A 23,301-nucleotide genomic window follows, 5' to 3' on the forward strand; every position below is an offset into this window, starting at 1 on the left:
TAAGCTAAACACAGTTACTGATTTGGTCATACAATCATCATCATCTTCATCATCATTTGATGTCCGTTTTCCATGCTGGCATGGGTTGGACAGTTTGACAGGAGGTGGCAGGGCCAGGAGCCAGACCAGGTTCTCTTGTCTGCTTTGGCTTGGTCTCTAGAGCTGGATGCCCTTCCCAACACCAACCACTTTACTGAGTGCACTGGATGCTTTTTAAAGTAAGAAATGAAATTTAGTAAACGAGTAGGACAAGTTTGACTCTTTCTAATTAATGACTCAATTCAGAAAGAGAGAGAGAGAGAGAAAGACCCCCACCCACCCTTATATCATTCTCAGTTGACAGTTTGATATGAAATTTAGTTTTTGGTCATAAACATTGCTAAAAACCCTTGCTTACAAAGAGAAAGGAGGGAGGACAACAAAATGGAGCTCTCCCCAAACATTTTCTGGACACACAGGTTGTTTTTAGTTGGTTGTGATCACTTCACAAATCTTGTGTACCCCTGCAATTTCTTTTTATGTATCACCTGGGTACAGGTACCCTGGTTTGAGAACACCTTTCATGCAGTGTGTGTTGTGTAGCTTGTGTTGCAGTATTAGGTTGTGATTGTGTTACGTATGTGTTGTAGTGTTGGGTGGTGTTTCCCTGGTCTCAGAGTTCTATAACTAGGTGTGATTGTTCCATTAGCTTCACCTCTCTAATCTGCACGAAGACCAGCCAAACTGTTTCCTCTGCATTTGTTCTGTGATTGATGGAGGTTCTGCGATTGATGGAGCTGGTGTTATGAAAAGCTAGGGTTAATTATGAGGATCATTCTGTCACCTTCCTTTGGCCAGGAAGAGTGGATAGTCCTGGTTACTATGGCAAAAGAGGTTGTAAGGTGGACATTACTGAAAGGTGAAAGGAAAACCTTTTTCTTTTTGACCAAGTCCTTCTGGAGTGAAAGGTGAGAGGAGAAAATGTTCCCCCCAGTAAATTTATTGAAAAGTGTTGCACTTGCTCCGCATCTGTAGGGTGGGGAGGGTCCTGAAGGTGATCCTGCACCTGTCGGCTTCCTTGATTGACCCTGATGGCTGTCTTTCTCTTAACATTTTCTTATTTATGTTTAGAATATTGTTACTTTATTTCTTATATTTCATCTAATTTCTACCTAAGCCCCTTTTTTTAAACCTTGTAATGTCTCCTTATTCATTACCAGCCCCCCCTCTGGTTGCCCTCCTCCCATTAGGGATCTATTGCTAACTTTATTATTTTTATTTTTTCTCGTAATTCCCTGCCTTCTGTTTTCTATTCCTTCCTGCCATCATCTCCTGGTCAAGCTTACTCGCATACGCTATCCATCTCAGTCCTTCATTTGTTGAGGAAGAGGCATCCTGTGTCTCTGCTCAGTTAAGTTACAGTCATGCTTTTGCATCTATAGCTGTAGGTCACTTTCCAGCTCTTGTTTGTCTCGCCTCAACTTTTCCTAATATCTTAGGCACTTGTGGTCAAGAAAGAAATTGTTGTTCTTATTATCCTTGTTCAACGTTTGTAGTTTCAGGAAAATTTCCACTGCACCACCTGCTACACCTCTGTGTCGCTGAGGTGCGTGCAGCCTTGTGTGTTCTTTTTCGTTGTTGCTAGAGTGCAAACTCTTCTCAGTTTTGTATTGCATTAGTTTTTCTTTATTTTTTTTTCCATCTATGAGATGTAGTGCAGTCTTTTGTTGTATTAATGTTTGTGTTGTGTGCCCTGCTTGCTGGTGGTAGTTTATTTCATTGGATAATTGCTGTTCAGAGTGTGCCTTGTGTTTCTCGCTTGTTTTGTTTAGGTTGCATTATCGAATTGATAGTGCCTCCTCGTACAGAATGTTAACTATAACAAGGCTATTTATGGATATGTGTAATGTTGAGGATTCAGGTATAGCTTCGATGATTTTGGTCATTTGTTTTTCTTTTTATATTGCCTAATGCTCCAATAATTACTGGTACCGTTTTCACCTTATCATTATTATTATTACTGAAGGTGGTGAGCTGGATGAAATGCTTAGTGGTGTTTCTCTGTCACTATGTTCTGAATTCAAATTCTGCCAAGGTCAACTTTTCCTTTCATCCTTTTGGGGTTGATAAAATAAGTACCAGTTGAACACTGGGGTTGATGTAATCAACTCATTCCCACCCCCGCCAAGCTGCCCTTTTGGCAAAAATTTGAAATAATAATTATTATTATTATATGTTTGATGTTTGCTTTGTATTTGTACAAGTGTCACACAAAGACCTCAGGAGACAACAAGTTAGAAGTTCAAGTTGGTATCATGACTACGGTGCAATCACATGTTTGGTTTCACACAAAGTATTGTTCTAGAAAATGTCCAAGGAAAATTATAGGTTTTAAATTTGGGATTACATCGAGAGAGTATTTTATGTAGGATATGGGAAATTTGGCCCTTTTTTTCCTTCTTCCCAAAAAAGAAAAGCTCTACTTTGTATTTTGTCCCTTCTGTGTTCAGCCCTGCATGGCCAATAAAGAAATCTAACAACAACAGTGTGATTTCAACTAATAAGTAGCCATTTATTTAACCAGTCTCCCCCTCTTGTGGGGGAGTTTTTTTTTATTTTGTTGTTTTTATTTTACCTGTCCCAGGTAATCCCCATCCCTTACACCATATTTGGTAATTTTGTATTGCCTTTGTCTTTCTCTGAACCCTTGTGGCTATTAACGAAACTATTATTATTATTATTATTATTATTATTTTTCAGTTAAGGAATTTCTGGCCAAAGCCAAGGAGGAATTTCAGCAGAAATGGGATCACCCGTCACATGTAAGTCAAGAGCATTCCATTATAAGAATTCTATTTAATTCCCACCTCTCTCCCCCGTGTTATTGTGTTAATCCTGTCTCTGTGTTCCTTCTACAGACCACTAACAGTACAGAAATTCTTTTTCCTCACTGTCTGTCTGTGTGTCTACCACTACCACCATCATGATGATGATCATCATCCTATGTATCATCATCAACATCATCACCTCATCACCACCATTATCATCATCGTCATCATCATCATCATTTAACAGTTGCTTCTTGTGTTGGCATGGCATGGACAGATTGTCTTTGTCAGTTCTTATTGGCAATTACTGCCCTCATTGACTGCTGTTCCTCTCTGTCAGTTTGACTTGGTTTCCACAGGTGGTTGACCTTTCTATCCCTTCGATGTACTTTACTGTGGCACCATCACTCAAGAGGTTTCTTCCCATTTCCCTTTTCCTTGTTGTTTTTTTTAATAGGTGTTTTCTCGTTAACATTAACTATATACACCAACCTTCTGTATACACTAACCTACCTGTTTTATCTCTTATATGTGCTTGTGTGTTTATCTTCACTAACATTATACCTGTGCTGTTTATGTATGCATGTTCAGATGATAAACAGGTTTAATTCTAAAGCTTTGTTGAAAATGATTTTAAGACAAATTGTAAACTACTTTAATTTTTGAATTTGCAGCATTTTAACATTTAACAAAAGAATCAAATTTAGGAATTGAGCACACACCCACAATAGTTTCTATTGAAAAATCATGAGTATATATGTGTGTATATACATACTTACATATCTAGTAGTAAGACAAATAATAGTTAGAAGGTCAGCCAGCTAGTAGATAATCAATAAATAAAAATGTCACCAGTGAGGGTCACAGAGTTAGTGGATTGGTAGTCACCTATTTAATGGGTACCACGATGATTTGTATGACGTGAATGTAGAAACAAATATCAGAAGTCAATGTTGTAAATAAAATATAATGATTTATTCCTTGAGTGTAACTCACATGTGTTGCAGTAAAAAGAATGCCATTTAGGTTGGTAAAGTGTGTGTGATGCAATGAGAAAATAAGAAATGTCTGGAGAGACAGGAATGAATTTCCCATGACTCAATTTGTATTTCACTGGAAACTGATATGCTGCAAAATAAAAATAGATGTAAGTGAAGCAAGTTGCACAGCATTGGCCATGAATGCTGTAATAATCTCCAAGAGGATGCAAATCTGCAACTAATTAAGTTGGTGGTGAACACAGAAGAGATGCCACATTGCGGAAAGTCCTGTTGCTTCCTTGACGTCAAAACTGTAACTAGTTTAACTCTTTGAAAAAGGCACAGTTTACTGCTGGGTGGACGTTGCCTCACGTATCCTTTGCAGCCATTAGTAAATGGATGAAATGGACACAGCACAACTGTGCTACACCACCACGACAAAATAGGGATTTCATGTCTCACTACACTTATCTACACACACACACACACACAACAAATCTAGGTTGTACAAGAGCAATATTGAAGGCATCAATCACATTATTGCCAGTTGTAAGAGAATGTCTTCCAGATATGACCTTTCCGTGAGGCATGATGTGATGGCCAGAATGGTCTGGAAGAGGATAACAAAACAGAAAACCTAGAAATGGGTCAAAAGAATGTTGGTGGGACTTAACACAGCCACCGAGTTAAAACACAACTGACCAGATATTATTGTGTGGGACCACAAGGAAAAAAATCTGTTCTGTTTCAGAAATCAGCTGCCCACTGGAGAGCAATAGGGTTAGAAAAATACAAGAGAAAGAAGACATCTGTGGACCATTGATAAGGAGTATGCAAATCCAGTGCCCTAGGTACACTTTCAGCTTGATACCCATTACTATTGGAGCAAAGTATGGCTAAACATTGGTTCTTGGGGAGAGAATGCAATTCCTTAATTCATGCACTACAAACGATGGCAGTATTTGGGACAATAAAAGTCTGCAAGACCTTAAAATTTAAAGAATGATTAATAAAACTTGATGCTTTCCTTCAAAGCATCTCATACCAAACAGGTGATCAGTCAAGATTTATTCTAAGTTATAAAGCGAATGAGGAGAGAGAGAGAGAGAGAGAGAGAGAGAGAGAGAGAGAGAGAGAGGGTGGGGTACGATAACTGCTTCAAAACCTCCAGCTTCTATATTCAGATTACAAAATTAACATTTATCTCAATAATATTTGCTCTATTTGGTTTTGTGAGCAAATGCCTGATCGAGATAAGCTAGGCTTTTCAGAAACAGAAATCAACCAACTAACTTCCACATTACAAATACAGTTTGTAAGTGGAACAGTAAAAATATGCAAGACTTTTGACAAGTTTTAGAATGTGACATTTTTGTTATCTAAATTTCAAAGATGGAGCTTTGTATGTGTGTCAGAAAGCAGCTCCTTCTTCAGAGGAAGAATTTAAATTATTAAAAACAGAAGAGAACATACATGTACCCCTGGTAGAAGTTGATTTGTCACTGAGTAAGACCACTTCTTGAACTCATTTCCCTCTAAGAAGCATCCCATGTTTGGTCTTCTTATTGCTAATGACATTTTATATGACCTTTAAAGCCTGAAAGTGTCTCATGATTCATTCTACACCGATCACAAGTCATCCCCACTACCCACTCAGCAATAGCCTAACCATTTGGATGTTGGGACCTACAATACCAAGAGAGCCCATTGGCTGACCCTTACACTCTGCTGTACAACTGTGCATGAGGGAACATGATGGATATCATAGTGGTAGATGGGGTGGGCTCCATGACCATGCTTGTGGTTGAGTTTTCCTGTCTTGGAGTAGCAGACACGGCTACACTGGTCACACAAAAGAGCCTTTTCATGCTCTTCTCAAGAAGACAGTTCACATCGTCCATGTCCTTACCATGTTCCAACACAGCACATGACTATATCTGTCCATTCTATTGTCCCTTATACCCCACAGTGGAGACATACAACAAACTAAATGAAAACAAACATGGATAGTCATTAGGCCAGACAAGGTAGCGAATGCTGGAGGAATATTCTTTGACAAGAGAAAAGATAGGAGAGGAGACAGATAAGATGCGTCTGGTCTGTGCAACAGACTGAAGGGAAAAACGATGATCACATAAGGAAAAGAAAGATGGATGATGGTTACATGTGAGCAATGAGAGAGAGTAAAGGAGGAAGAGGGAGAGAGAGAGAGAGAGACAGACAGACAGACAGATAGAAAATGATGAAGGGGAGAAAAAAAGAATTAGAGAAAGGATGAGAGAGAAAATATGAAAGGGGGAGAAAGGGAGAAAAAATGAATTAGAAAAAAGAAGAGAGAGAACAGTACAGAGTAAAGTTGCATTAAAATTATTAAGATAAACTTACTTGGAAATGGATGTGTGGCATTCAATCATATAATAATATAAATAAAATATATGTATGTATGTATATATATATATATGCATATATACATACACATATGTACATACTTGTGTATATATGTATATATATATATGCATATATGAGTATTTGTATTTCATGTTGTTTACATTTTGTGACGTCCTGTAGCCATATATGCATATATATATATATATATATATATATATATGTAAGTATGTACTCACATCATCATCATCATCATCGTTTAACGTCCGCTTTCCATGCTGGCATGGGTCGGACAGTTTGAGGACTGGTGAGCTAGATGGCTGCACCAGGCTCCAATCTTGATCTGGCAGAGTTTCTACAGCTGGATGCCCTTCCTAATGCCAACCACTCCAAGAGTGTAGTGTGTGCTTTTACGTGCCACCGGCACAAGGGCCAGTCAGGTGGTACTGGCAATGGCCACACTCAAATAGTGTTTTTTACGTGCCACCTGCACAGGAGCCAGTCCAGCAGCACTGGCAACAACCTTGCTTGAATGTTGTTTTTCACTTACCACCAGCACAAGTGCCAGTAAAGCAACACTCATAACGATCATGCTCAAATGGTGCTTTATATGTGCCACTGGAATGGGAGCAAGTCAGCGGCCCTGGCAATGATCACGTTCAGATGGTATTCTTAGCGCTCCACTAGCATGGATGCCAGTCATGTGATGCTGTCATCGAATTTGATTTCAATTTCACTTGCCTCCACAGGTCTTAGCAAGCAGAGTTTAGTGTCCAATGAAGGATATATATATATATATATATATATATATATATATATATATATATATATATATATATACCACTTTTACCCCTCCACAAAAAATCCCAAATTTTATTTAATTTGCGGGAAGGACTATTTCAACGAAGTCACATCTTGTTCTTACCTTGTTCAAAACGCAGAGTAGACAAAACAGGGATAACTGAAGAAGGGGAATATTCCTTATGTTGTATGTCTTGTACTCTGTTCCTTTGTTGTTTAAAAAATAGTTCGTTTCCATGTTTTTGTCTTTTTGTTTTCGTTTCGCATTGTGTACAACGTTTTTTGATGTCCTGTACCCATATGAGCATGTATATATACATATATATGTAAGTATGTACATATATGTATGTATATATGCATATATTTATATATTATTTATATTATATATATATACTTATATATATGTATGTATGTATGTATGTATATATATATATATATATATATATATATATATATATATATATTATATATATATATATATATATATATATATATACCACTTTTACCCCTCCACAAAAAATCCCAAATTTTATTTAATTTGCGGGAAGGACTATTTCAACGAAGTCACATCTTGTTCTTACCTTGTTCAAAACGCAGAGTAGACAAAACAGGGATAACTGAAGAAGGGGAATATTCCTTATGTTGTATGTCTTGTACTCTGTTCCTTTGTTGTTTAAAAAATAGTTCGTTTCCATGTTTTTGTCTTTTTGTTTTCGTTTCGCATTGTGTACAACGTTTTTTGATGTCCTGTACCCATATGAGCATGTATATATACATATATATGTAAGTATGTACATATATGTATGTATATATGCATATATTTATATATTATTTATATTATATATATAATATATATATATATATTATATATATATATATATATATATATATATATATATATATATATATATATATATATATATATATATATATACATATATATATATATAAGTAGAGGTTGGGGTCCACCAGGGTTCAGTACTCAGCCCCCTCCTATTTATCATAGTACTCCAGGCAATTACGGAGGAATTCAAGACAGGCTGTCCCTGGGAGCTCCTCTACGCTGACGACCTTGCTCTTATTGCTGAGTCACTATCAGAACTGGAGGAGAAGTTCCAGGTGTGGAAGGAGGGTTTAGAATCAAGGGGCCTTAGAGTCAACCTAGCTAAAACCAAAGTACTAATAAGTAGAAAGGTAGACAATCCACAAATATCTTCAGGAAGATGGCCCTGCTCGATCTGTAGAAAAGGTGTAGGTAGAAACTCTATAAGATGTACCCAGTGTAAGCTATGGACACATAAGAGGTGCAGCAATGTCAAAGGTAGGCTAACTGGGAAGATAGTTTTTGTATGTGGCAGATGCTCGGGAGCATTAACCTCCGAAAATCTGCAGAAAACAACTTCCGTCACTTTCCAGGGGGAAAAACTAGAAGTAGTTGATAGCTTCCGTTATCTAGGTGACCAAGTCAGTAGTGGGGGTGGGTGCGCTGAAAGTGTAACTGCTAGAATAAGAATAGCCTGGGCAAAGTTTAGGGAGCTCTTACCTCTGCTGGTGACTAAAGGCCTCTCGCTCAGAGTAAAAGGCAGACTGTATGATGCGTGTGTACGAACAGCCATGCTACATGGCAGCGAAACATGGGCCGTGACTGCTGAGGACATGCGTAAGCTCGTGAGGAATGAAGCCAGTATGCTCCGATGGATGTGTAATGTCAGTGTACATACTCGACAGAGCGTTAGCACCTTGAGAGAAATGTTGTACCTAAGTAGCATCAGTTGTGGTGTGCAAGAGAGACGATTGCGCTGGTATGGTCATGTGGCGAGAATGGATGAAGATAGGTGTGTGAGAAAGTGCCAATCCCTAGCAGTTGAGGGAACCCGTGGGAGAGGTAGACCCAGGAAAACCTGGGACGAGGTGGTGAAGCACGACCTTCGAACTCTAGGCCTCACTGAGGAAATGACCAGAGACCGAGACCTTTGGAAATATTCTGTACGTGAGAAGACCAGGCAGGACAAGTGAGCCCAGCCCACTTATGAATGCCTTTCCTCCCTTGGACACAAAGACCGGCTGAAGCAAGCGAAGTCGATATAGAACCTCATCCGACGACAGACACCCATGCCAACCCCCCATGCTTGCGAAGACATGTTGGGGCAAGCGAAATCGAAATCGAAACCGAATTGAACCAGCCAGGATCCCATGCCTGGTGGTACGTAAAAAGCACTATCCGACTCGTGGCCGTGGCACGTAAAATACTCCAATGCGACCGTACGACAGGCACCCATGCCAACCTCCTTTGCTTGTGAAGACATGTTGGGGCAAGCGAAATCGAAATCGAATTGAACCAGCCAGGATCCCTGGTCTGGTGGTACGTAAAAAGCACTATCCAACTCGTGGCCGATGCCAGCACCGCCTCGACTGGCTTCCGTGCCGGTGGCACATAAAATACACCAATCTGACCGTGGCCGTTGCCAGCCCCGCCTGGCACCTGTGCAGGTGGCACGTAAAAAGCACCCACTACACTCACGGAGTGGTTGGCGTTAGGAAGGGCATCCAGCTGTAGAAACATTGCCAAATTAGACTGGAGCCTGGTGCAGCCTTCTGGCTGCCCAGAACCCCGGTCGAACCGTCCAACCCATGCTAGCATGGAGAACGGACGTTAAACGACGATGATGATGATGATGATATATATATAAATATATATATATATATATATATATTATTATATGATTGGATGCCATACATCCATTTCCAAGTAAGAATTAAGATATAAACTCAAATTAGGCAATCATATTCGTATATTTATAAATTCAACTTAAAATGCGTATACATATATTAATACATATCAACACATATGAATATTAAAAAAAAAATATATATATCTAAATATGCATAAAATACATGTAAATAAAGCCCATGTGGGATACATATGGGACGGATTTGACACACATGCACTGTCTCTCTCTCTCTCTCACATGTAGGTACACATGTATACAGAGTACTTATCATTATATTTTAATCCACATTCTGTATAGACAGATGTAAATAATTTGTCTTAGCATAGAATATGATTGTGGACAGGAAATGAGGGACCAACTGGACTGGTTTCAATGACTGACCACCTTCTTTACTTCTCCATCAAGACATTATTTAAGTAAACTGGACAGACCAGGCTGGAGATCTATTTCAGCAAGTTGGGTTAAAAGTCGGTTAGAATATGTAAATTCTGAAATCTGGTTTACTTAGGCAACGTCTCTGCCTACAGTTGAGGGAAGGAGGTTGGCACTGATGAAATCCCAAAACAGGACTGAAACCAGTTGAGTTGACCCCTCTCTTTATGTCCACAAATATATTGTAGACAACATGTTATTTCTCTATACATACGGTGTTGGTTAAAACCTATTTATATACACTCTGTAGCTCAGTATAGCATTGAAACAATGCATAATGCATTTATATATATGAATGTATGTGTATATATATATATACACTCCCACAATGTCTAGAGTAACAAAGCCAGTTCTCTTCAACAGCATCACAGTTCTCTTTGTGGGACACAAAATATATAAAAACACAACAGCACTTATTATAAGAGTGATGATTTGCTACGATCTGTGTAAACGCTGCACAAACTTGATAGATTCTATGAGAGACCTTACTGTTATGGATCAGATTCAGTGAGAATAAAATGATTATATCTTCATCTGAAAGGCTCTGTCTTCAATCTCCATTGGGCTCATTGTGTACCAGTCACATACTGGTGTTGATGTCATGAACTAAACATAAGACCATCTGTCTTACACTATTGTTAAAATTCTGCCAAAGATAAGTTTGCCTTTCATCCTTTTAGGATTAGTAAAATAAGTACCAGTGAACTATTGGGGTTGATGTAATCGACTAGTCCCTCCGCACCAAATTTCAGGCCTTGTGCCTTTAGTAGAAAGGATTATTATTATTATTATTATTGTTACTAAGGTGGCGAGCCGGCAGAATCGTTGGGACATTGAGTGAAATGCTTAGTGGTATTTTGTCTGTCATTACATTCTGAGTTCAAATTCCAATGAGGTCGACTTTACCTTTTCATCCTTTTGGGGTCGATAAAATTAATAAAGTTACACACTGGGGTCAATGTAATTGACTTAATCCCTTCTCCCAAATTCAAGGCCTTGTGCCTCCAGTAAAAAAGGATTATTATCATTATTATTATTACTATTATTTGTGGTGAGCTGGCAGAATCATTGGCATTCTGTGCAAAATGTTTTGTGGTATTTTGTCCATCTGCATTTAACTGTGCCTTTCACCCTTTTGGGGTCAACAACATAAGTAGGAGTCAAGTGCTGGGATTGGTCATCAACTGGTCCTCTGCCCTCAAATTCCAGGAACTTGTGCCTATAGTAGAAAGGATTTTTATTATTATTATTATTATTATTGACAATGATGGCAGAAATGGTAGAGCTGGAGGTGACGATCCAGCTGTGGCCATCCTATATGTTTTCAGACTTTGTCTACCTTAGCTAATGCATTTGTCCATATCTAAGATACTAGAGGTGTGTTTTGTGGGAGGTTTGGCTGCTATTTCTGACAAATTTAGTGGCTGTATAGAAATGTGTTTCAGAATGCGTTATACATAGTTGTAGGAGTGTCTCTTGCTGACCTTACGCTGCTGTGGTAGCAACAAGTGTTGGACATCTTTTGGTGTTGTTGACCTGGGTGACACCATTGCACTGGACATTATATATATATATATTTATATATATTTGTATATTTATTTATATAGCCGTGTATTTGTATATCTATATATATCATGTTATGTCCATTGGAAGGGGGGAACGGTGTGAACTTGTTGATTCCCCGCCCCCATCCTGTTAAAAATAGACTGGTTTAATCACCATTCTTTAGTTTTTCTGTGTCAGATAATCAGCACGCAGTGTGTGTGTGTATACACACACACACAATATACATATATATATATATATGGCTGACACAGAAAAGGTTGAGGACAAAGAATAAGCAATACTATTTATGTAAGCAATAGAGGTGTGTGTGAGTGTTTCTGAGAAATTTTCTCCATGACAAAATACAATGAATGGGTTCCTTACCGGTTCAAATATGCTGAAGCATATGTGAAATGTTAACAAGTTTGTACACACACACATGTACGTACGTATATAAATCTGTTGATTTATCGGAAGTGATAAAGGACAGGGATCAGTACAAACGTTGAGTATTCTTTAACCCGTTATAAATGAAAGGCTCTGATTTCCAGGACCCAAAGTTGCTCATTTCCAATCATCCATTTGTAAATTTTAGCCTGGTTTTCTTTTGAATATTCTCTGTTGGGAAATTTGTTTGAAATACAAAAGGAAAGTTTGAAGCAAATGCTTCTCTTTCTCTCCTGATGATTCAACACTTTTGTGAACGACTTCAAGGTTACAACCTTTCATTTCATTTCTGATTCTCATGGCAATATTATCAGAAACATCATAAATTCCATAGAATTGAAGTCATGAAACTGTGCCCCAAGTTAATGTTTTTAAAACCAATCATTCTGCACCTGTGCAGACCCCTACATATATATCGACGGACACACATGGGGACACACATATGTTCACAAAATTAAATTCCTGTATTCTTTTACTTGTTTCAATCATTTTTGACAGCGGCCATGCTGGAGCACTGCTTTAAAGAGTTTTTCAGTCAAAGAAATTTTACTCCCAGGACTTATGTTTTGTAAGCCTGGTACTTATTCTATCAGTCTCTTTTGCCAAACCGTTAAGTTACGGGGACGTAAATACACTAACATCAGTTGTCAAGTGATGGTGGTGGGGGGACAAATACAGACACACACATACATATAGATATATATACGATGGGCTTCTTTCAGTTTCCATCTACCACATTCACTCACAAGGCTTTGGTCAGCCTAAGGTTATAGTAGAAGACACTTGCCCAAGGTGTTACACAGTGGGACTGAACCTGAAACCATGTGGTTGGGAAGCAAGCTTCTTACCACACAGCCACATCTGTGCCTTATTCGTGAGAGATATATATATATATATATATATATACACCTATATACAACCACACATGCTTGTATACATATACTCACACACACACATGCACATATTAAAACAGATATCAATGTAACCCATTAATTAAACATGTCAAAAGTTAATGATTTTTTTTTCTGAACCAAAATAAAAACTCAAGGAAACTTGTTTTTGTACAAGAGATACTCAGCCACTTGCACACGAACCATTGACAGTTCATTTCTTTTGTTCAAAGTGTTGGTGACTTGAATTAAAATCCTTAGATTTTCGCTCAAAGATTTCACTGCATTTTTGATTTCAAGATCCCATTCCTCTGAGGTTGCACATTTTCTACAAGGGACCAAGTAATTTTGAATTCACGAGGATTTGTCACACACTGTATAAACTTTGGGTGTATATATAAATGTGTGTGTATGCATTAGTATGGTCATGTGATGCATATGAATGAGGACACCTGTGTAAAGAAGTGCCGATTTCTAACTGTAGCGGGAACCTGTGGTAGAGGTAGACCCAGGAAGAAATGGGACAAAGTGGTGAAGCATGATCTTCGAATTTTGAGCCTCACAGAGGCAATGACTTGTGACCAAGACCTTTAGTGGTATACTGTATTTGAGAAGACCATCAAGCTAATTGAAATTGTAGTCATGGCCAATGGTGGTGTGATGTAACTGGCACCCATGTTGGTGGCATGTAAAGAGCATCTTCTGAGCATTGGGCCTCATGGAGACAAAATGTTAGTTCCTTTCGAGCAATGGGCCTCACAGAGGCAATGACCGAGACCTTTGGCATTAAGTCATGCTTGAGAAGAGGACCCATCTAGCCAAGCAAAATCGCAGTTGTGGCAGATACTGGTGTCACACAAATGGCACCTGTGCCAGTGGAACGTAAAAGCACTCATTACACTGTTGGAGTGGTTGGCATTAGGAAGTGCATCCAGCTGTAGAAAACCGTGCCAAATCAGACTGGAGTCTGGTGCAACCTTCCAGCTTACCAGCCCTGGTCAAATTATCCAACCCATGCCAGCATGGACAACGTATATTAAATGATGATGATGATGATGGAGTGATGTATTTCTAGTGAAATTTGATATCAGCCTGTTGTGATTGATAATATCTCTCTGGTTGTTATATTACTTTATATACACCCAGAGGCCACACACCAGTTGAGCCCTGGATCTTGCTTCTTCCCCTGTCATTGTCCCCCCCCCCTCCACCAATACCACTTTGTAGGTTCTGCTGTGTTAAGGCCGCTTGGTTGGACAGTATCCTAGAAGATACAGTGATGTGGTGGTATTCATGATTTGACTAGGACAATATGGGATTCAGTCTCTACAAGGCTTAGGAACAGCATCACAGAAACTAAAGTGATGTGGTGGTGTTCATTCCTTCAAGGCTAATCAAATCTTTGCTATTTATGGCACTCCTTCAAGGAAACCCTATTGTGTGGTATTCCCTCCACTAGAACTAGACCCCTTCATGGGATCAATGGAAATTGTGTGGAAGTCCTTCAAATGGATTTTACCTATTGTTTCATGATGGATGTCATCTGCTGGCCACCACCACCTAGATGTCTTAAGGGGTGAGGCATTATTCCATTGGCTGAGGTGTGAGGATGCTTCTTATGATAACTTGCCCCTTATATCAAAACAACCCCTTATTCACAGGGAATCTGCAAACTTTGTTTTCTGACTGAGCTTCCCTGTCCATGGTAGTGCAGTGTACTTCACCATGGTACCAATTGACAGCAAGTTGACCTGCAGCAATTATTGTAGTCTTCTACCCGTGAATAATATTCTTCCTCCAAAACAGAATTCTGTAATTAGAGTATCAATTCCAGATTAATTAAAAACTCTGATTTAATTAAAAATTTCTAATCATGAATGTAGTCTCCAGTTTTCACTGACTCCCCCCTCCACCTCCCTTTCTGGAAGGATCTTCCCATCTCTAAACTTAGGTTCTATAAAATCATCTTTCACTAATTAATCTTGTTAGTTAATTATAATTTAATTAGAGATATATATATACAGCCTCTCTCTTGAATCTGTTTAAGGAGGTTTGTAATTAAGTGAAATTGTAATTAACATAATTATGTGATTTGTGTAAATATTGGAATAGAAGTGGTCAGTAGGAGAAGGGAAGAGGAAAGTTGTAATACATTTGTGATGTATATACATATACATACATGCACCTATACACACACATACACTACGTATATGAGGACAGTGTTGGCAAATTGTGATATAATTTGTGATGTATACATGCACGCACATACATAGTGTATGTGTGTGTGTATATATATATGCCATCGTCTGTTTTAATGTCTGTTTTTCCATGCTGGCATGGGTTGGATGGTTTGACAAGAGCTAGCAAGGCCAGGAGCCACATCAGGCTCCAGTGTCTGTTTTGGCAGGGTTTCTACAGCTGGATGCCCTTCCTAACACCAACCACTTTACAAAGTGGACTGGGTGCTTTTTACATGGCACCAGCACCAAAGTTTTAGTGTCATCAGAAAGAACAGTGATAGTGCGACTAACATCAGTTATGGAATTGGCAAAGCCACTGCCGTATTCCAGAGAATGTGTGCTGTCTGCTCCTCCAACACCATCAGCTCTGGGTCACAATGATCCCCCAAAATGTCATTTGATTCTTGATGGAATATTTCCTCACTTTTTCTGGATTTCTGGAATTCATTTAAAGAAGAATCTTGTCAAGAATTTCTGGGAAACAATGGCAGAGAACCCTAAAAGAATTCTCTCCAATTTACTTAAAATCTCTTGATTGGGGGGGGGGGGATATCTAAAAATTAATTTTATCTTTTTCTTGTTTCTGTCATTGGACAGTGGTCATGCTGGAGCACTGCCTTCAAGGGTTTATTTGAACAAATTGACCTCTACCTACTTTTAAGCCTGGTACTTATTCTGTCAGTCTCATTGAGTTACAAAGGCACAAACAAGCCAAGTGGTGATGAGGGACAGACACAAAGATGTGCACAAACACTCAAACATTATTCTTATAAATTTTCCATGAAGATCTTCTCTGGGTTTGTAAATGTTTTCTCAAATAAACTTGCACTTCATTTTAGAAGCTCTGAGAAAGCTGTAAGGTAATGCACAAGCATGCAGCTTTGAGTGCAGTGCATCTTGTAGCAGAAACGGGTGTAAGCTGATGAAGTTGATTATATAATTCTAGTTTCCTTGTCATTTATTTACTTTCACATAAAAAGAGAGAGAGAGAAAGACTTCTTTCAGTCTTTGCCTACCAAATCCACTGACAAGGCTTTGGTTGGCCTAGGGCCATAGTAGAAGACACTTACTCGAAGTGCTACACAGTGGGACTGAACCTGGAACCATGTTATTGGGAAGCAAGCGTCTTCCCACACAGCCACATCATGAAAGACTTGGCAGCGTATCTGTTAAAACGAGGTCAGATTGAGATATTTTCTGGATCTCTGAAACAAGATACCAAGGAAATGGTCTGCTGGAATTCCTGAAGAATTCTCTTGGAGTCGGTTACCTGATTCTCTTCTAAATATTGTTAAATATGTTAAATATTTGTAAAACCCCATTTCTGATTCTTTACTGTTGATATCTAAAGTGTCAGACTTTCTCATAAAACTGGAATATTGCAGGTAAATTGTCGTTAAGGTTTGAGTTACAGGTGAAAACACTGTGGAGTGTTGGTGGGGAGAACATCTGGTTTGTTGGCCTAAATTGAAAATTGGGGGAGAGAAAATGTTGAAATCTGAACTGTTGGAGCATCGGATGTATTCATTATCATCATCACTGTCATAATCATCAACAGTATTTTTACGTTCTATCTCTCTGCGTTGCCATGGGATACACAAAACTTTTTGAGGGAGATTTTCTATTGATGGATGTCCTTCCTGTGGCCAAGCCTTACCTGTTTCCAAGTAAGGTAATATTGCCCCATGGCTAGACATGTTTTCATGGATGATTGGAAATGATGGGAACAATCATTTACAATTACCACATGATATCAAGACAAAGAGTTACACACACACACACCCACACACACGAGGCTTGCCATCAAGAGAGCCTCTGTGTACAAGAAATAGCAGCCATATCTCCCTCAAAACATTAACATCATTAAAAAGGTGTAGTGGACACATTAGGTGATGTATTTTTGATGTGTTGGTCATGGATAGAATGTCAATGATCATGGGCCTGAAGTTGGTAATTGTTGACCTGGGGCTAAACAACAACACATCAAAGCAGAGAGCAGAAGACAGGGTTTCACTTCTCACCTGCTGCCACCTCCTTACCTTTAGTTACTATATCAACAAGAGTGGGGTTGGCAGGAAATGATGGGAAATGGGAGGGGTCTGGTGTAGTTGTTTAGCCCCAGGTCTGTCCTTATCGAACGGATCTATGTTCAAAGATGTTCCAATCATGACCATCCCATTGGACTACAGTATCCAATGTGTTTACCTCTTTTTGAGAGGACAGTGTGCCATTCGAGGAAATATGGTTGCTATTTCTAGCTTGATGAACAACCACATAGAGGCTCCTTTATTAGAATGTTTGTGTGTGTTTGTGGACCTATTCCTGTGTGGGTGTATTGTCTTCCTCAGCTGTGAGTTGAACCTCTCTTCCCCCCGATTCACTCTCCACCACCACCACCACCATTGTCACCACCATGAACATTAAATATCTTAGAGTCAACTTTATTGAACTGTGAGATCAATACAGCTAATATTTGATATAAGTAGCTTAGTAATGATGACGATGGTGGTGATGGTGGTGGTTGAGTGATCGCTAGGTGTTGGCTTATCTCCCATCTCACAACATCCAGATTAAACTCTGTTCAGCTCTGTTGACCTCTGACAATCAACACCCATGACCCTCCTTCCTCACATTTATTGATTGCTCACTACCTCTACTTTTCCGCCACACCCAGCAACTATCTCCACACAAACAGCATTGCTGCAACCCATATCTATGAGTGTATGCTTGTGTGCGTGCGTATATATATATATATATATACACACACACACACACATATATATATATATATATATACACACACACACACATATATATATATATACACACACACACATATATATATATACACACACACACATATATATATATACACACACACACATATATATATATACACACACACACACACACATATATATATATACACACACACACATATATATATATACACACACACACATATATATATATACACACACACACATATATATATATATACACACACACACACACACACATATATTTATAACAGTTCCATTATATGTAGAATCTACAAAAAAGTACTCTTTCCAGAAAGAGATAAATATCATTTAATATACACAATTGTATGTATATCACCACCATCATTTAACGTCCGTTGTCCATGCTGGCATGGGTTGGACAGTTTAACCAGGGCCGGCAAGCTGAAAGGCTGCACCAGACTCCAGTCTGATTTGGCATGGTTTCTATGGCTGGATGTCCTTCCTAATGCTAACCACTCTGAGAGTGTAGTGGGTGCTTCTACGTACCACCAGCATGGGTGCCATTTGCATGACACCAGTATCTGCCATGACTGCGGTTTTCCTTGGCTTGATGGGTCTTCATCTCAAATATATATATATCTCTCAAATATATATATATATATATATATATTTAGAGTGTTTGAAGTGGTGTACAAGTATTGTATATCAAGAAAAAGAAGGTAGTCAGAATTTTGGATAATTCTTTGTTAGCACTTTCGTTTGTTTATCAAACTCATCAAAACAAAATCAGAATGGTCATTTGATTTTGTTTTGACAAGTTTGATAAACGAATGAAGGCTCTAATAAAGAATCATCCATTAAGGCAAAGGCAAACATCTCAAGTTGTATACAATATTATATATCTGCTGCATCAGAAATCTGCAATGGCTCCATAACTATCGTCTCAGCTGTAACTTTGGAGCCCTCGTAATCCATTACAGCACTTACCTGGCGTACCTAATCATTTAGATCACCTGTGAACTAAACCTTCATACTTTGTATGTGTATATATATATATATATATATATATATATATTATCATCATCGTCGTCTTTTAATATCTTCTTTCCATGGACTGAGAACTGGCAAGCCAGAAGGCTGCACCAGGCTCCGATCTGATCTGGCAATGTTTCTACAGCTGGATGCCCTTCCTAATGCCAACCACTCCGACAATGTAGTCGGTGCTTTTTACGTACCACCAGCACAAGGGTAAATCAGGCAGTACTGGCATCGACTACACTTGAATGGTGCTTTTTATGTGCCAGCAGCATGGGGGCCAGTTAAGCAGCACTGTCAACAAACACACTTGAATGGTGCTTTTTAAGTACCATCGACACTGGTGCCAATCAGGCAGTACTGTCATCAGTCTCGACAATGACTTCACTTGCCTCAACAGGTCTTCGCTAGTGCAGTTTATTGCCCAATGATTGAAGGGTACTCTTAAATGGGTTGGTTATGCTGCACTAGCATAGGCATTGCTTATGGTCTCACTTAGCTTGCTGGGTCTTCTCAAGCACTGCATATCTCCAATGGTCTTCATCACTTGTCATCGCCTCAGTGAGTCCAAACGTTTGAAGGTCGTGCTTCACCACTTCATCCCAGGTCTTCTTTGGTCTACCTCTTCCACAGGTTCCCTCTACTGCTAGGGTGTGACACTTCTTCACACCACTCTCCTCATCCATATGCATCGCATGACCATAACAGCGCAGTCGTCTCTCTTGCACACCGCATCTGATGCTTCTTAGGTCCAACATTTCCCTCAGGGTGCTTACACTCTGTCATGTATGTACACTGACATTATACATCCAGCAGATCATACTAGCTTCATTTCTTTCAAGCCTACGCATATCTTCAGCAGTCACAGCCCATATTTCACTGCCATGTAGCATGGCTGTTTACACACATTCCTCATAGAAAAGACTGGATGGTCATAGCTGGAACATCTTTGATCATTGGTCTGTTGGATCAAGACTGACCTTGGGCTAAACAACAACGGAGACCACATTAAATAAAACTGAATGGAAAAATGGGATGGTCATAACTGGAACATTTTTGATCATTGGACTGACCTGGGGGACAAACAACAACAATGGAGGACACATTAGATAATGTAGTCCTAGATGCACTTATGTCTGAATAAAAAATTGGAAGGTCATGGCTGGAACGTCTTTAACCACTGAATTGTAGCTGACTTGGAGCTATAACACAGAAGGACACCCTGGATAATGTAATTGTTGTTTAGCTGTAGGTCAGTCCTGATTCAGTAGATCAATGATCAAAGATGTTCCAGCCATGACCATTCCATCTTTTATTCAAACATAAGGATAACTCACTGGCATTCCACTAGTTATGACAATGAATCTTCCTTTTGATCTGATCAACAGAAGAGACTGCACATGAGATTAACTTGCAAGTGGCTGAAGACACCACAGACAGTTGTACCCTTAATGTAGTTCTCAGGGTGATTCAGCACGACACGGAATATGACCAGACTGGGCCCTTTGAATTACTGGTACAACTCATTTTTGCTAACTGAGTGGACTGGAATATAATGTGTTTCTTAAGGACACAACGCACAGCCGGGAATTGAACTCATGACTTTATGATTGACTTTTCCTTCACCACTAAACCACAGGCCTTTTTGGACTACATTGTCTAATGTCTCTTTGCTGTATCTCTTAGAAGTCCGGTGTTGATTAGTTCTTACTGACTGTGATCATCTCTGACTTGGTTGCTGATATTTCACTTGTTAGAACCAGGGGCTTCTCTCCTGGGGTCCTATTTCCACACATATCATTCAAAAACTAATTCTAAATTACAAAACCACCTTAAAGACTTTTTCTAAGAAATTATAAGAATTGGTCAGCCAAAATCATCAGCTTCTGGAGAAACAGAATGAAATTGTAGAAGAAATAAAGTGAAAGGAGTTGCTCTTGATGGAATTTTCATGAAGAGATTAGATTAAAAAAATGGTTTTTGTTTCTCATTTTAGACAAGGAATTTCAATGTTGATGGAATTAGAGAAAAATTTGGGATTAACAGAAGAATTAAAAAAGAAATAAGAACTTTGAAAAATTCAATATTTCTTTAGAGTGATATACATGTTGAAGTAAGCAGAGATACATCAATGTAAATGGACACCAATTTGGTAAAGCCCGGAATTTCAATGGGATCCAAATTTATGGAAGTTTATCTGCTGAAAAATCATTATTGAACTTTGAGAAACTTTCTGACTTCAGCTTTGGCTTGGCAACAAATCTTGTTTCAGTGGTAAATGATAGAACAAGTGCCAGCGTTCATTTTGGTAACACTGTTAATTGTGAGCATTAATTGTGTTACATCAATTTCATTTGGCTGTGATGGTCTTTACAGGAAAACTGAATCTAATTGTGATGAAGCAAATTTCACTAACGACCTTTCTTAAAAGAGCAAGTTTGAAAATATATTCAATGATGATGATCAAATTGTAGTTTCTCCAGTGAGAAAATTCTCATTTAACGTCCACTTTCAATGCTTGCATGGGTCAGATGGAATTCATTGAAGCAGATTTTCTATGGTCAGATGCTCTTCTTGGTGCCATTCACCTCTCTCCAGGCCAAGTAGTATTTCCCTTGGCCAGAAATGTCCTTCGACATCCCACAGGATGATGTGTGGTGTCAGTCTTGTAACAAAATACATCTGCCCTTGGGAAAATCTGACCTTGCTTGGAAATAGCTGAAAGTTGGTGACAAGAAGGGCAAAACCGACCAAAGGACATCTGCCTCAGTCACCACTGTCTGGCCCAGACAAGCATGGACATGCGGAGGTCAAATGCTGTTGATAATATCTATCTACCTACCTGTCTGTCTGTCTCCCTCTCTCTTGTCTCTCTGCTTGTCTCTCTCTCTTTCCTCCTCTCTCCCTCTTCGTCTTTATCTCGTCTGTCTGCCTGCTCGTCTCTGTTTCTCTATTTATAGAGACACACACCCACACAATGGACTTCTTTCAGTTTCCATCTACCATATCTACTCACAAGGCTTTGGTCAACCTGCAGTGAAAATAGAAGACGCTTGCCCACGGTGTCATGCAGTGTGGCTTGAACCCAAAACCACATGGCTGCAAAGTGAGATCCTTAACCACGCAGCTGGCCCTTTTCTTTCAAGGTTCCCCTCACGGTCACCCCATCACCACCACCACCACCACCATCCTCCCATTTATTAAATATGTTTCTTTGAGTTAATGTTGTCAAATATTTGAGAAAATTATTTCTGAATTTATTTTTGTTGTAAATTGTTATTTTTTGATACAAAACAAACTTTTTTTGTCTTTTTTTAAAAAATGTTTTATGTTTTCTGTCGGTGATTTTTGCCTTTTTGGTGTCTGAAAGTTTTAAACCATTGAGTAAGAGAATTAAAAAATCTGGGTCCATTCCTGAGAAATTCACCATCATCACCACTACCATCAGCATCACCATGACCATCTTCATCATCATCATCACCACTACCATCAGCATCAGCATCACCATCCTCATCATCATTATCACCATCACCACTGCCGTCATTTCTTTATATTCGTTAATGTGGTGGCTATAATCCATTGCCCACATCTCAGCCATTTATTATCTCTCACCTACAAGAGATGAGTCTTCATCTTTTTGTATATTGTTATTGTTTTATAGCTCAATGCCCTTCCTGTGGCCACCCACCCCCTTGAAATGGGGAGGGGCAGTCTCATCATATATGCACAACTGGAGGGGTCTGTTTGCCAGGACTACCCCACCGATTTCTACTCTAAGATATATATATCTAAATTTCCATGGTTCTGTCATTTGACTGTGACCCCTAAGTGCATGGCCTGGTGGTTGGGGTGTTGCAATCAGGATCGTGGAATCATGGTTTCAGTTCCTGGATCAGGTGAAGCATTTTGTTCTCCAGCAAAACACTTCATCTCATGTTGGTCTGTGATCACTTGGGCATCTAATGTGTTGAGTGCTGCCCACTTGTTCAGGCGATGTCGATTTGATGGAGGATGTGAGCTGATGTACAACATTTGATCACAAGAAACAAATCAATCTTTCGTCTCGTTCAGCAAAAACTGAACACTCATACATTGTCTTCGACAGGATATTCCATCATGTATATGTGTGTGTGTGTATATATATATATACACACACACACTCACACACACATCTTCATCATTTAACGTCCGTTTTCCATGCTGGCATGGGTTGGACAGTTTGACTTGGGACTGGCAAGCCAGAAAGCTGCACCAGGCTTCAGT

The 23,301-nt window shown here is 39.1% G+C and overlaps 1 protein-coding gene across 1 annotated transcript in view; it reads left to right on the plus strand.

The window, feature by feature from the left end:
- Window positions 1-861: 861 nt before the first annotated feature.
- Window positions 862-23,301, plus strand: part of LOC115229611 (cAMP-dependent protein kinase catalytic subunit 1) — a 62,571-nt gene continuing 40,131 nt past the window's right edge. Inside the window, exons 1-3 of the mRNA XM_036499271.1 lie at window positions 862-947; window positions 1,812-1,900; window positions 2,740-2,801. Of these exons, the coding sequence (XP_036355164.1) occupies window positions 862-947; window positions 1,812-1,900; window positions 2,740-2,801 (237 nt within the window). The remainder of the gene's footprint in view (window positions 948-1,811; window positions 1,901-2,739; window positions 2,802-23,301) is intronic.

The sequence above is a fragment of the Octopus sinensis genome, unplaced genomic scaffold, assembly GCF_006345805.1.
Source record: "Octopus sinensis unplaced genomic scaffold, ASM634580v1 Contig13193, whole genome shotgun sequence".
Classification (NCBI taxonomy): Eukaryota; Metazoa; Mollusca; class Cephalopoda; order Octopoda; family Octopodidae; genus Octopus; species Octopus sinensis.